The 13508-nt window shown below is 38.9% G+C and overlaps 2 protein-coding genes across 2 annotated transcripts in view; both read left to right on the top strand.

Annotated features, from left to right (window-relative positions):
* The first annotated feature begins 545 nt into the window (after positions 1–545).
* On the top strand, positions 546–9891 carry CMTM8 (CKLF-like MARVEL transmembrane domain containing 8). The gene is made up of 4 exons (XM_009324209.1): positions 546–641; positions 1970–2143; positions 6451–6567; positions 9342–9891. The coding sequence occupies exons 1-4, from the start codon at positions 546–548 to the stop codon at positions 9423–9425; spliced, it is 471 nt and encodes a 156-aa protein (XP_009322484.1). The 3' UTR covers positions 9426–9891.
* Positions 9892–11245: 1354 nt separating this feature from the next.
* CMTM7 (CKLF-like MARVEL transmembrane domain containing 7) overlaps positions 11246–13508 on the top strand; it is a 30597-nt gene continuing 28334 nt past the window's right edge. The window contains exons 1-2 of the mRNA XM_009324208.1: positions 11246–11327; positions 13289–13500. Of these exons, the coding sequence (XP_009322483.1) occupies positions 11246–11327; positions 13289–13500 (294 nt within the window). The remainder of the gene's footprint in view (positions 11328–13288; positions 13501–13508) is intronic.

Raw genomic sequence — 13508 nt, 5'->3', positions numbered from 1 at the left:
ATTAAGGAATAGTGTATATTTTAAACTACCCAGTTAATGCTATTTGAACTGTTCTTGTGAGGCAATGCTGCCCTCCTCTGGTATGCTGCGGAAAGCAGGAATTTTTATCCCAGTCCGAGCAAGTTCTAGGGCTTCCTATTAAAGAGAAATTGCTGAATTGGTGAAAACCACCGATAAAATGCTCTTTAAAAGACCATTATGTGCCTTCTTTATTACAAGACCAAAAAAAAAAAAAAAGCGGAAGAGACATTTGTGCAATGCTTTTATGTATGCATGGCGCAGATGTGGATGAATGTACAAATAATATACAGGAGTATACTGTGAACACACAAGACAACAAACTGAGGGCTGAATTAAGTTTGGGTGGCAGTTTGGAGGATGAGTTGAAGACAAAATAAACAGATACCAGGTAGCTGCTGAAAGTTAGGAGGACCGGTTACAATAAACTTTTGTTTAACAGTGTAGTTTTGTCTTGTATATAATGTTTAGAGATTCATCATTAATGTTTACATGTTCAATTCTGCAACAGAAAAGTAAATGGGACCATGGCCAACAACTTGCATGGGAACAGGATTAGCTCTTGTGCAAATGAAGCTGTAGCACTGCCACTGTCAGGGGCTATTGATTACAAAGATACCACCGTAGGCTCAGAAGTCCTTCCACTGCATGTTCCCGAGAGCTGAGGAAGGTAGTCCAAGGAAATATTACTATTGCGTGGTCTATTCTTAATATATTTCTTCAGACATCTGTTGTTAAGCACTGCTAGAGACAGAATATTGGGGTAGAAGGTTCTTTAGATTGTCCAGCTATGGCTGTTGTCTGTTAAATAAGTGTGTTGCTGTTTGCTGTAATTTTGTCTTCCTTTGATTTCTCACTGCTAGGCAGTTTCACCACAGTCCAGTTAGCAGAAGGAGATGAGCCTTGTTTCAAATATAAGAATTTTAGTTCCCACATCTGACTCCAGTGAAGTGTGTGTGGTGGGGGTTGGGTTTTGTGTGTGTTTGTTTTTAAGGTATAAAATATCCCTTTCTCTTTATAATTAAGGTTTTTCTAATTGCTGGACAACTTGCAAAACACACAATTTTTCTTCCTGTGGCATATGACTTGACTTCCGTTTTGTTTGCTCCTCACTGCTCTTAATGCATTGGAGATCACCTAACTAAAGAAAACTGGAGAGACTATGTTAAAATCTCTGGTTCACGTATTCCTTCATGTCTTAGATGTGAACAGATTGCCAGATTCAGGATCAGGAGGGAGTTGTTTTTCCCCAGACTGGTTTGCTTGAGGACTTTCCTTGAGTGTGAGTTCTCGTCTACTACTTGGGGCCAGGTCACCTGGGAGATGTTTTCAGAACTGTGGAATGTAATGGCATTCCCAACCTGACCTGCTCTCATCCAGCAGCATGTTGCAGTGGTGGTGGCTGTTGATATTTTACTACTACCTTTTATAATAAGGTCCGAGGAGTTGTTTTGTGTCTACGGTGCCTGTGAGTCCACAGAGAGGTGTGGACCATTTTGAACTAGACCCCAACTACTCAGTTACCTATGACTGTGGCAGATGGGACCTGAAGATCCCAGTGGTCCTTCACAGGCTTCTGTTTCTAAAGTGACGTTGCTGACTGCGAAACAGTGGTATTTACCTTCATGCACGTAAGCTGGTAGGCTATAATAAGCAATCCTTTTGAGAGCTAGCTGTAAAACCACTGCAAGTATGGCTCCATAGTAGTTAAAGGTGAGCTAAATCAACACTGAGATGCCTCGGTCTGCTTTTCCCTTTGTGACACCCTGCCACAGCAAAACCAGTTTTATATGTTCTTCTTTTTTTGTTAGATTAGTATTCTGTCAGTGTAGCATCCCAACTCAGCTTATCAAATGGTTATGTGAATGGCAGTGGTGTTGTTCCTTGACCTAGAACAAATGTATGAGGTCTAAGACTGTGTAACAGTTTTCTTTCTTTGTAACTTTTGCAGGTATTGGGGCTGCTGGTGTGGACCCTGATTGCTGGAACAGAATACTTTCTATATCCAGCCTTCGGCTGGGTGATGTTTGTAGCTGTGTTTTACTGGGTTCTCACCGTCTTCTTTCTGATCATCTACATGACAATGACCTACACCAGGATCCCCCAGGTGCCATGGACCACGGTGGTAAATACACCCATTCTTTGTTGTTTCAGGTTTGCTGGGTTATGAAGAGAATAAAATATTGATGCATTCTATGGGTGTAGTTAACCAACTGTACTTGTGCTTTTTGCAGATTTTTCCCTAATTACTGTGTGGCTGCGTACCTGCAGTGTTTAACCTTCATACTACCCAGACACTTTTAAAATGCTTTTCCTATGATGTTTCACCACTTTGTTCAGCAGTTGATGTAGTGACTTGATTTTTAATAATGTGTGTGTGACTGATACTTATGCACAGTGGCCTCTTTTTCTCCCTGTAGTGATTACATCCCATGAAGAATGAGTCTGTTGCTGCCCCTGAGCTAACAGACCTGGCCATATGGCTTAAACAGCAGAAATCCCTACCTGAATCAACACCATGAATTGGAAGTGGGACCCTGGCTCTTAAAACATGAGTCTTCCTCTGCTAAAGTAAAAGCAAAGGTGGTTCAGAGGTAGCAACAGTCTGACAATCCATATATGGCCTACTGTGAAAATGGTGCTGAAAATCAGTGTGATATATATGTAAAATACACGCCATGTAATGCTTTGCTTTTAGCTCAAGACTTAATGCAAATCAGATAAACAGCTAATGTAATTACAGAAAAATTTCACAGGCGCTTAAAATTCAGATCCAGTTTTTGTGGTTTGAACAAACCTGCCTAGCTGTATCTCTCAACAGTATATTTTTACATGATTTTCATAACAGGCTGGTGTTCAGGGTAATAGATCCTGAAAGTCATTGTCATCTCAGCCAACTGGCTATTTGTGACCCATCCAATAATTATTATAAATTTTAGCTTTGCATTTGTCTGATACAGTGAGATACTGGTGGTTTTTTTTTTTAATAGCTAAAGGTTATTGACTAGAATTCTGTTAATTTTATGATAAAATATATTTGACTTCTCTGTTGCAAACAGCTTGTTATCAGCTATATGTATATATTATTACATTTGCTGCTGTAATAAATAGCCAGCTATAGCAATTACTAATAAGAACAACCAGGATTACGTTCAGATAGCTTCTTTGTTTTCGAGTTTCATGACCAGCAATTGCCATTAAGGCTATAACACTGCTACAGAAATGTCGGATTATTTCAATTACAGTAGTAATGTGTCTGGATCCATTTAAAGGTGTGGGGTATTTTTTGCCCATTGCATTAGATATAAGTAAAGTACATTCAAAGGGAAAGCATCTCCGTATCTGTTTGGATACAGCTTTAGTCATTATCCCTCTTTCATCAGTTTAACACTATTATCAGACAACAGCTGCACATAAATGACTTGCCCCTGATCTATGTGCTAGACAAGCTGGAGTATTTGATTTGTTTCTACTTCATATTGAGTGTATTTCTTACTCTGAGTTCCAAACGTATTGTAGATAAGATCACATAAATGTAGGTCCAAAAGGTAGTCTTCTTTTATAGTAAAGGGTAATATGAAGAGAAAATAAATGCAAAATAAATAAAAGATGCTTGCTTTCCAGCTTGTTGTGCCCTAAGGTATTAAAGGAGCTGTTGGGAACAGCCTTTGAATTGGATCTCTGCCACTCCTGGCTCGCCAAGAGGAACGTTAGGTCTCTTTTCAGGGAGATGTTAATGTCTTCATTCAAGAGAGCATGACACCTTTTTGAGTGAGTTCACGCCCACCTTCCCCCTGTTCTCTGAAGTACCCTGAATTTCAGTCTCTGCTAGTTATTGCTCTGCCTCCTTAGGCGACAGTTAGCTCAAACTGTGCCTATTGTATGCAATATCCAAAATTACATCTGGACTTCTCTGTCATAAACCCACTTTTTGCAGGTTAAGCATGTTACCAAATTGCTTAAGATGCAGTTACTTTTACTGCAAATTAACCCAAAGGACGTGCTTCAAAACTGACTCTCCTTAATAGTGCAAGTTATTTGCTAAAACAATCAATGGAAGCTTTTAAAATCTGGTAAATTTGAATTTAAGAAGCAGATGGTAATTTAGCATGAACCATTTGGTTTGAGTAATATATTGGCAGTAAAGGCCCAATCAACTTGCATTGCATTCCATCTTCCCCAACAGTGTTATTTCCCAGAGCAGCACTTCTCAAAAATTACGTGCTTTTTTCTTTTCTACATGACAAGATATTGCAGGGATTTGTAGTTTCCAGGGTAATTGAGTCTTTTTGGAATGAGAAATCTAAAAATAACAACAACAAATACTCTAGGCAATCAAATTTGGAGTGTGAAAATCAGTGCTTTACGGAAGTTCACCTGAACCTGCCAATTGTTGGCATCTTATCCTAAAATCGGCAGTTTGATATTTTATTACTGTAATGCCCAGATAAAACAAGAGAGGTGAGATCTGTGGATAGAGATAATACCTTTTATTAGATCAACTGATATAGGTGAGATAAACCCCACTCATTTATAAGTGTATGAATCAGACCTCAAGTGCCAGGCTTTGGACTCCATCTGAGTGCTGAGGCACTGCCCGCAGTTCCCTGGGGAAAGGTGGGTAGGTGGCTCTTTTCCAAATGTCCTGAAGCTGCAAGGACTTAAGAAGCACCGGAGGACATCCATGCCCTTCAGCCTGCTCTGAAAACTGTAAGAAGGCTTTTTGCGTGGGAAGTCTCATATAGGCAGTGGTGACCTGACAAGTGACATGTTGACAGATGACAGCACAGCATGCTGCTCTCTGGAGGGGCCTGCAGTTGAGAAAGCATGTGTTTGGGGAATGGTTTCCCTTCAGAAAGTTTTGAACCCTGTGTGTCACGGGAGCATGTGGCAGTGGGCCAGACTCTACCGAGTCTGAAGTAAACCCTGCCAGAACCAAATGTCCTGGAGATGGATGTAAGGAGCTTCCATACCAACCACTTCAAGCTGTTGATCCATGCTTTGGTGCACTGAGGGAATTGCTGGTGTGGATACGGCTGTTGTCACTGTCTTCTGAACTTCTCTTCTTGGGCTGAAGTTCTTTTTTTAGATTCTGCCAGAATTGGTGACTAGTGAATTCAATAGTGAATAATTGGCATATATTCCTAGCATCCACTGGGTGACACCATGGAAATTAGTAAGTTGGAACTGCACCAGTATGGTAACATTTAGAGACAACTAGGGCAACAGAGTTAAGGGTTATGATATAGGTGTGACACTCTGGAGTGCAAACATGGGGCCAGAAGCTGAAGGGAGCAGATCATGTACAACATTAGGACCTGGTCTAAATTGAGTTACTAATTCCTGCAATTGTCACTAGGTGCAAAGCATGTCATGGGTATTCCACTTAAACGTGGCACCAGTGAACTAAAAGTATATTTTATGGCCAAATTCATACGCCTTAGACAAGTAGAAGGGTGGAGTTTTGGGGGATTTTTTTTTTTTTTAAATAAGAATGAACTTCCTATAGCCATGACCAAGTAGTGAGTATGTAAAGGACAAAGTATTAAAATTACATACTTCAGAAAAACACTTAATACCTTTTTATCTGTCTTTCATCTTCTTAGACTTCTGTTCTCCCTTCCTTTCCTGTTCTCTCTCACATGCAAAACCCAAATAAACTTGTTCTTGTTTGTTCTCTGTAGTGTTATGTGAGATCAATGTTATCTGTTTTGCTTCTTTCTTAGTAATGAACATAGGTACCCTGAGACATTAACCCTGCTTCTTGGAAGAGAAAATGGAGCATCTGCCATGGATGGTTCTTGATGATCCCTATAGTCCATTCAGACTGTTCTCCTCCGTGGTTTTATCTGTTTCTTTCTCCTCTCAAAAACAGGCAGAAGGGAAAGGTACTGAAAGGTGGAAGAATACAGCTGAAAAAATCACACCCTCTTTATCTCCTTCAGAAGTGGAGGAAACAAAGTTTTGGAAGCTTTATAAATATTCTTCATATGCCATGAGTTATTGATTCCTACAGTGTATCTTTATGTAGATTAGAAATGTAATCAAATTGCAGTTTTGTTTTGTTTCTTTTTTTTTTTTTCATGTAGTTCTTACTGCCTAACAACTAGATTGTGATAACCAAACTTTTGTCCTTATTTTCACTTTTGGAAAATCACAGCACACCAACTTCAAGGCTCTTCTGGATTTAGTGTGATGGAGAGAACAGTTTGTCCAAAATGTGCTTTAATGTTTATGGATGTTCCAAAATAAGCAGTTAAATTTTAATGTTACAGATAGAAACTGGGAAGAAGGTAAAATAGTTAAGAATCATGTTTCTTGTGTACATTACATGTATACATTATGTTTCAGAGGAGAGTTTTGTAATGTTGGAATAGAAAATGGTAACAAATGCATGTGCATATTAATTACTTACATTTGGTTTTTCAACAGGGTCTGTGTTTTAATGGAAGTGCCTTCATTTTGTACCTCATTGCTGCCATTGTAGATGCGTCTTCAGTTACCAAAGAACTGGACAGTCACAATTACAACAGCTGGGCAGCTTCTTCAGTGAGTTCATTTTTTGTTTAAATCAGTTCTATGTCCAATAAAGTTATATCAAAAGAAGGCTCACTGGAAGTGCGGGTTGAAATGCACGCGTCCTGGATTTTGAAAAGCTGCAGACTGATACAGAAGCTCACACACAAAACCTATAGGTATCTGTAATTTAGTTCATAGTTTTTGGAGGTGACTAGAAATTCCACCAGGAGATGACAGTCACATTGGAAAAGGCTGTAATGTTTTTAAGATCATACTGCTTTTCCCCTCTCTTGCCCCCATTTATTACTAGCTCCCTGGCAGAGGTTATAGCCTGGCACATCAGAGTAGACAAAACAGATTGAGTGAGCACCAAGTCACCTCAATGCACCTGGACAGCTTCAGAAGCAGTTTAAACTAACTCAGCTAACTTTGCTTGCATGTGGATAAGGTGCATTTAGCTTTTTGTGGGCTGAGCCATATACACAGCGCCTTTGAGAAGGTCCTGAAGTGGTATTGCTGTTTCTACAGTGATCTTCCTGTTACAGCCTCAACTTTTGATAATCTTTCTTCTGAGTTGGGTGGGCAATGCCTGAAAAATCATGTAACTTCCCAGTGTTTTAAAGTGGATGCAAATCATTAATTAGTCTGACATTACTGTCTAACTGCTTAGATTGGAAATCCAAAGCAGTCAGTCAATGTGGGTGAAAAACAACTTTTTTTTTTTAAGAGCCTTGTCACTTTCTGAGTAGGTGAATGTATTCTCTAACTAAGTTAAAAACAACGTAAAAGAACTTTTTGCATGTTGTGGCAATGCTAGTCAAATTCAATTGTATAGAGTAATTCCAAATTACAGCTACTTTGTTGACTGTTCATGCTTCTGCAGTCGTCCTCTCTGGACTAGTCACAAATCCTGTCTTCTGTCTGAAGCTTATCGTATACGGCTATGAACGCCTGCTCTGTTTTTGTCTTGGGAATTGGATAACTACGTCCCTGTCACTTCAGTGGTGTTCAGGGTCTTCTCCCCTTGGCAGTTCGTTAACTATTGATGTTACTCAGCCATTGCTGTTGACAGGAACTTGCTTGCTGCTAGATAAGCTTCCATGCTGATTCAGGTTTTATACAAAATGCACAAATGCTCAGTGTCTCATGGGATGTTTGGAATCTCTTCTAATACCTCCTAATAGTGTTTATCTAATGCACTGTCTAAATAAACTATTAAATGTAGATTTGCGCTTTCTGAACCTATTAAGGGTTTCATGGATGGACGTTTGTGAGAATTTAGCAAATAATCTATCCCCAACAGTCATTCTCTGTTAGATTTCAGATGGAGCTTTTATTTCGTAAGAAACAAAATTATTGGCAAAGAAGAATGCTACAATTTTCTATTGTAATAATATTTTACATCACAATCTACAGTTTTTGGTGCCACGGATTAAATTTACATTAGACAAGGCTCACCTAGAGCCCTCTGTTGGAGGGCTTAGATTTACTGCCTGTATGCATGCTTAGTAGTGCCCTGCTCTCAGAGCTGAAGTGTCTACCCAGGCCAACGATGGTATATAAGCAAGAAACATTGGTAGAATCCTAAAATATTTTTAGGCTGGAAGGGACCTCTGGAGGTCATCTGGTCCAACTCTCTCCCCCCTTAAACAAGGCTAACTTATATCAGGCTACCAGGGCCTTGTCCACTTGAGTTTTCAGTGTTTCCAAGGATGGCTATTCCACAACGCCTCCGGGCCTCTGTTGCCATGTTTGAGTACTCTCATTGTGATTCCCCCCCCCCCCCCAATATCTAATTGAAATTTCCCTTCTTGTAACTTGGGTTTGTTCCCTCTTGTCCTATCACTGCTCACCTCCAAGAAAAGTAGTGTTAATCTTATTTGCAGTATCAGCTTTATTTGGTTCAGTTACCAGCACAAAACATTCTGGTCTTATCGTAAGACCATTTTGAACATTGTCTATTTTGAACAACATGCAGTGATTAACAGGAACTTAACCACTGGCACTGAATTGGACTTTATCAGTACAACTGAAATAGTTCACAGCTGTTCTTTGGTTTCTGTGTGCATATGCTGCAAGGACTGCAGAAGCAACACCACTGATAGATACTGTGTAGTTTTAATCTTTAAACATAAAATAAATCTAGCCTGCTACAGAAGGCTTATTCTGTAATCAGTTTCTGACAAAGTAGTGATATCTCAGCGTGGTTGCCATCACTGTTATTTGCACTGAGGAGTACCTTTATTCATCATAGAGCAGCTCTGGAATTGGTAACCTAATCGGTACTGCTGTTTGTGAACTTAACTGGGCCTGCATTTGAATCCAAGTTTTCTCTGTAAACAAGCTATTTTGATGCACAGTGTGCCATACTGAGGTACAGGTGGGCTGTAGGCAATTCCTGGAACATCGCAGCAATGCAGGAGTGTTAGCTTGAGCTCACACTGTCCCGTGGGCTATCTATCCCTCAGTCTTTACCAGCAATTGATGTTACAATCAGCAAGTATAGGATTGGTGGGAGTCCAGTCTATAAGATCTATACTGAGGCAGTATAATGTGGAGATACGAGTTGAAATATGCCATGTTTTTTCTGCTTCTAGGCCCATATTTCTACGCATAATATAAGGTTACTTACACAGTGTTGACTGCAATGGCCACACAAGTACAAGGAGGTGAAAGAGTGCCATTTTCGTCAGCCTGCTATTTCTCCTTTTTCCAAATCCCTTGGCTATTTCTTTCGTAGAAATTACAGTGCTCTTAAATATATTTCTTTTCCTAATATTTTTTTTTTCCCCCTCTCTCTACAGTTCTTTGCCTTCCTGGTTACCTCCTGCTATGCTGGAAATACGTATTTTAGCTTTATATCTTGGCGATCACGAACTTTGCAGTAAATATTTTGTTAAAATGAATTCTGTAGTATAAAATATCTTGAGGATTATACTGTTTTGACAAAAGCTTGGAAGAGGGATGAGGTCTTCTTGAACATTTCTGATAGAATTGACACAATATATTTTAAGCTGAGATTAAAATGATTATTTATAATACAATATCATCTTTGGAGACATCTAACACCGACTTTGTACTGTATAATAAAATTCATACTGCTTGTTTTAAAACTAACGGTATTTTTCTAGACATTGTATAGATGTTATTACTAAAGCTTTAATAAATCTTACTCAGACAATGTGCCAATTTTGTAAATGTAACTTTTTAAATGTTACAGATATACTTTTGATACTGAATGCTACAAATCAAAACTAAGATTGATACTGTCTCATTATTATGTATAAAAAGTGACGTTGTGCAGAAAAAAAACACCCAAAACCTTAAAAATAAATAAATAATTGACCCAACTGTGCATGTTTTGTAAATTGGGAGTAGAAGGCTGCTTTTTTTTAATTTCTTTTTCAGAGTAACATATGTACTACTAAGAATTCTGATGATCCTGTCAGTTTGCATATTCTAACAGCTTCTCACAATCATGAGATCGCTTTTGGAACCTGTTACTGTAGGTCTGAAGCTCGCTGAAGGAATGTTGCGCCTGAAACACATTATCTTAACAGGTTTCTCAAATCCAGCAGGCTCCAAGGCATAAGTCTAGACAACAGTCCCTTAGTGCTCAGTGTTTAACCTACTGAGAATATCACAAAACACCTACTAAAGGTAATACATTTTGTTTCTCAGGGGACCGTGTTTTTTTCTTTTCTCCTCAGATTAGGCCATTAATCTGTCCTAATTAAAATCTGGGCTTCTAAATCCTATTAAATGATATACAGATTAAATCCATAGAAGAATTGTCAAGACGCTAGTGCTAGAAACAAAGAATTTCCTCCCTCCTTTCCTGTCTACTGGCATCATCTGTGAGTTGTTAGTTTAACAAATGAAATTTTTAATTTGATGCTCATATTTAAATATCTTTGAGTCAAGCAGAAGTATGACAGAAGATTATGACTTTCAAAACAGATACCTTTGAAAATGACTTTCAAATACAAATTACCTAAGGAATTTTTTCCAGGAATTATGTGGAGAGTGTAAGGTCATGATTATTTTGTGATATTATTTAGTTTTTCTCATTTAAAACTACTGGTAAACCTTTTATTCCTGGATTAAGAAGATTGGGACTCTCTTCCGGTCTTCAAAAACTTAGTTGGACGATTATATACGGTAGTAGAGAAATCTTACTGCTTAAAAAAACTTCTTTATTTCTCCCTGTAACTAAACGGTGTGTGCTTACTTACGTGCGTGCCCTGCAGCAAAAATTTATCAGCAGCCAGCTAATTCTGTTCTCGATCACATTGTTTTGTTCTTGATTATCTGTCAGAGTCACAGGATTTCAGTGTAAGGGAAGCCAAGATATTATTTAGAACCCTATATTTGTCTGCAGATTGCATCTGGCCTGACCAACAAAGGTCAGGCTGTCTGCTGCTTGCTAAAATTATCCAGTTGTGAGAAGGAAGAAGGGCTACCAACTATGCATTTTATCTACACAGATAAAATGTGTCATTAAAATCCCATATGCTCTTTTCCATTGCTGGAAAAAATCAAGGCATAAAAATGATCCAAATTGTCAACTGATAAAATGTGACTAGAAATATAGCCAGAATTAAAATCTCATCAGTGATTCCTCATCAGTAAAAATGCTTTCGTAGTAATAGAAATGCGTTCTTAAGAGAGGTACATCAAATATCATTTAAGTCCAAAGAACGTGACTATGTTTGCACAAATGTTTCATGATTTCGTGGTAACTGCAATGGTCTGGACTAAAGTCATAACCCAGACGTTTGTGGATAGAGGTAGTAAGAGGGAGTAGGGCTCAGAGGGAGTAATATGTTTCATTCAGTTTACCAAAAACTGTCATGGAAACTGTGTGTCACATGTCAGAATAAACCCATTAATGAAGGACAAACCCACGCTATTACCAGATAAGGAGCGATTCTGGCAAAATGTCTACCACCTCTCTGAGCCTTCAGCGCTGATCCTCAAGGGAGGATGTGTGGAATGTCTTCCAAAGGCAAATCTGTGAGTTGAATCCTTAATTCTGAATTTAAAAAAATTTGCTTTATGCTTGCCCTTGCTTTTTTTTCCACAAACCATAACTTACCTGCCTTGCTCTTTCCTTTTAGAAATAGAACTATCTTACTGCCTGTGCTCTTTCTCATCTGTCTCATTTCTCAGCTGTTCCCCAGGTACCAACTGTCTGGTTTTCAAGTGTTCTGAATATCTAGTTAAAATTGGGAGGAATTAGTACAAGCCGAGAATTACTTCTTAAGTTTGCTCCTCCTATTTCAGGCCTGAAGAAAGGCATAAGCACCCAAAAGGTTATCTGTTTGTTCCAGCACATTAGTCTTAAATACTGATTTGCAAACTATTACTTACGCCTTTGTATATTCTAATATTGATAAAGAAGATAAGATAGCCGTAGTTTATCATATAACAGTTAAAACAAGGTTTGTGGCTGCAGGCATTGCTTAGTGTTCCTAAGATTCAAAGAAACCTTATTTATTAAGAATTCCACTAATGATTTCAGTTGTTCTTTCACAGATATTTAGAATAAACAAAATGCTAGTCAACGTCCAAAATGAAGGTATTTGACATCATAAATAACTTGTTTCAGACAAACAGTCTTTCTGAAAAATCTAAGTCACCCACATACATAAGGATACTTGATGTCAACTTAGGGCCATCAAATTTCATTTATTAAGGAGTTGTCAGTACCTCTTATCATCATCATACGTGATGCACTTAAGATGAAGTAAACAGCATGAGAACTGTAATAAAAACTTCAAATTCAGCAGTATTTTAGACTGACTTTGTGCCAGCGGTTTACAGAAGATGCCTGCCTTTCTGAGTAGAAAATATGACTTATTCTATTTGTATTAGTTTAAAGCTCAGATCAGCAGGGCCCGTCATATACACACTTTCAAAAGAAGTTAAGAACTAAAGAAGCTGAATCAGCAGGTAAGAAAAATGTATTTCTTAATAGGAAGTACAGAAGTTACTAGAACCTTCCTCCACAGGGCTTGCAAGAAGCCTATAGACGTGCATGCTTCTCAACTTGAACTGTAAGAAGAGGGGAAAAAAAGCAGCTGTTTAAAGAAAAAAAAAAAAAAGCTTTCTCAACAGCTAGCATTTTACTCTCCTGTAGATTAGCAATGTTGTAGATTTGCTATCTAATGAAATGAGATAAAATTTGTTGGGACAGGTAATATCTTTTATTGCAAAACTAGCTGGCTTAATAGTTTGGGGCTTGTGTGGACTGCTTAGTCTATTGCAGACCATTGCCTACGCTGGCAAACCCTGTCTTGCTCGTGTAAATTACTTACACTAGCCCCTTATTTGTGTTGGAGATCGTCTGAACTTACCTGTCTTTTAGTTGCTGAAGGAGCTATTAAATACTAAACATGAACAGAACGTGCATCCTAACGGCAGAACAGAGCAGTTCTGCAGCTGAAGAAGGGTTTACTCCTCTCATGAGTTACAAAAGCGGCATATGCCCAGCTCGGAGGCCCGCTATTACCTCACTTGTCAGAAAACAAAACAAGTTATTTTTAAACTTGAGGAAATTATATAGCTTCCTTTGCTGAGTTTTGTTAGTATCTCTGCACGATTTAATTCAAACGATGGGGCAGTCATTCCAGTTTTGCCTGTCGCTGCCCATTTAATGCAAATATTTTCTCTTTTACGAGATCGTGAATCGGGAGCTTTGGTGTATTTTGGTGAGAATGAGTGTTGTGTGGGAAGACGCTGTTGGCAGCTGTACCTCCACCGCGAAGCACCGGAGCAGCTCCCCTCCGAGAACATCGCTGGCGAATTTTGACAGGCCGAGGGGTCTTTTACGGCTCGAGTAAAAGTGCTAACGGCGCTGGCGGCCGGTTCAGCGCGGAGCTCCCCTCCCGGGACCCCACAATACACAGTCAGGCGTCCCTCTCCCTGCTTGGAGATGTTCGCTTCGGCCTCTACCTTCACGTAACCCA

The sequence above is a fragment of the Pygoscelis adeliae genome, unplaced genomic scaffold, assembly GCF_000699105.1.
Source record: "Pygoscelis adeliae isolate BGI_AS28 unplaced genomic scaffold, ASM69910v1 Scaffold25, whole genome shotgun sequence".
Taxonomy (NCBI): Eukaryota; Metazoa; Chordata; class Aves; order Sphenisciformes; family Spheniscidae; genus Pygoscelis; species Pygoscelis adeliae.
This window is presented reverse-complemented; position numbering and strand designations above follow the sequence as displayed.

Bases quoted from the DNA above. Each gene is read 5' to 3' on its own strand.
- CMTM8 (XM_009324209.1), top strand. From the start codon at position 546: ATGGCCAACAACTTGCATGGGAACAGGATTAGCTCTTGTGCAAATGAA. The intron at 642-1,969 runs GTAGGCTCAGAA...TAACTTTTGCAG, and splicing joins TTGATTACAAAGATACCACC to GTATTGGGGCTGCTGGTGTG. The intron at 2,144-6,450 runs GTAAATACACCC...GTTTTTCAACAG, and splicing joins AGGTGCCATGGACCACGGTG to GGTCTGTGTTTTAATGGAAG.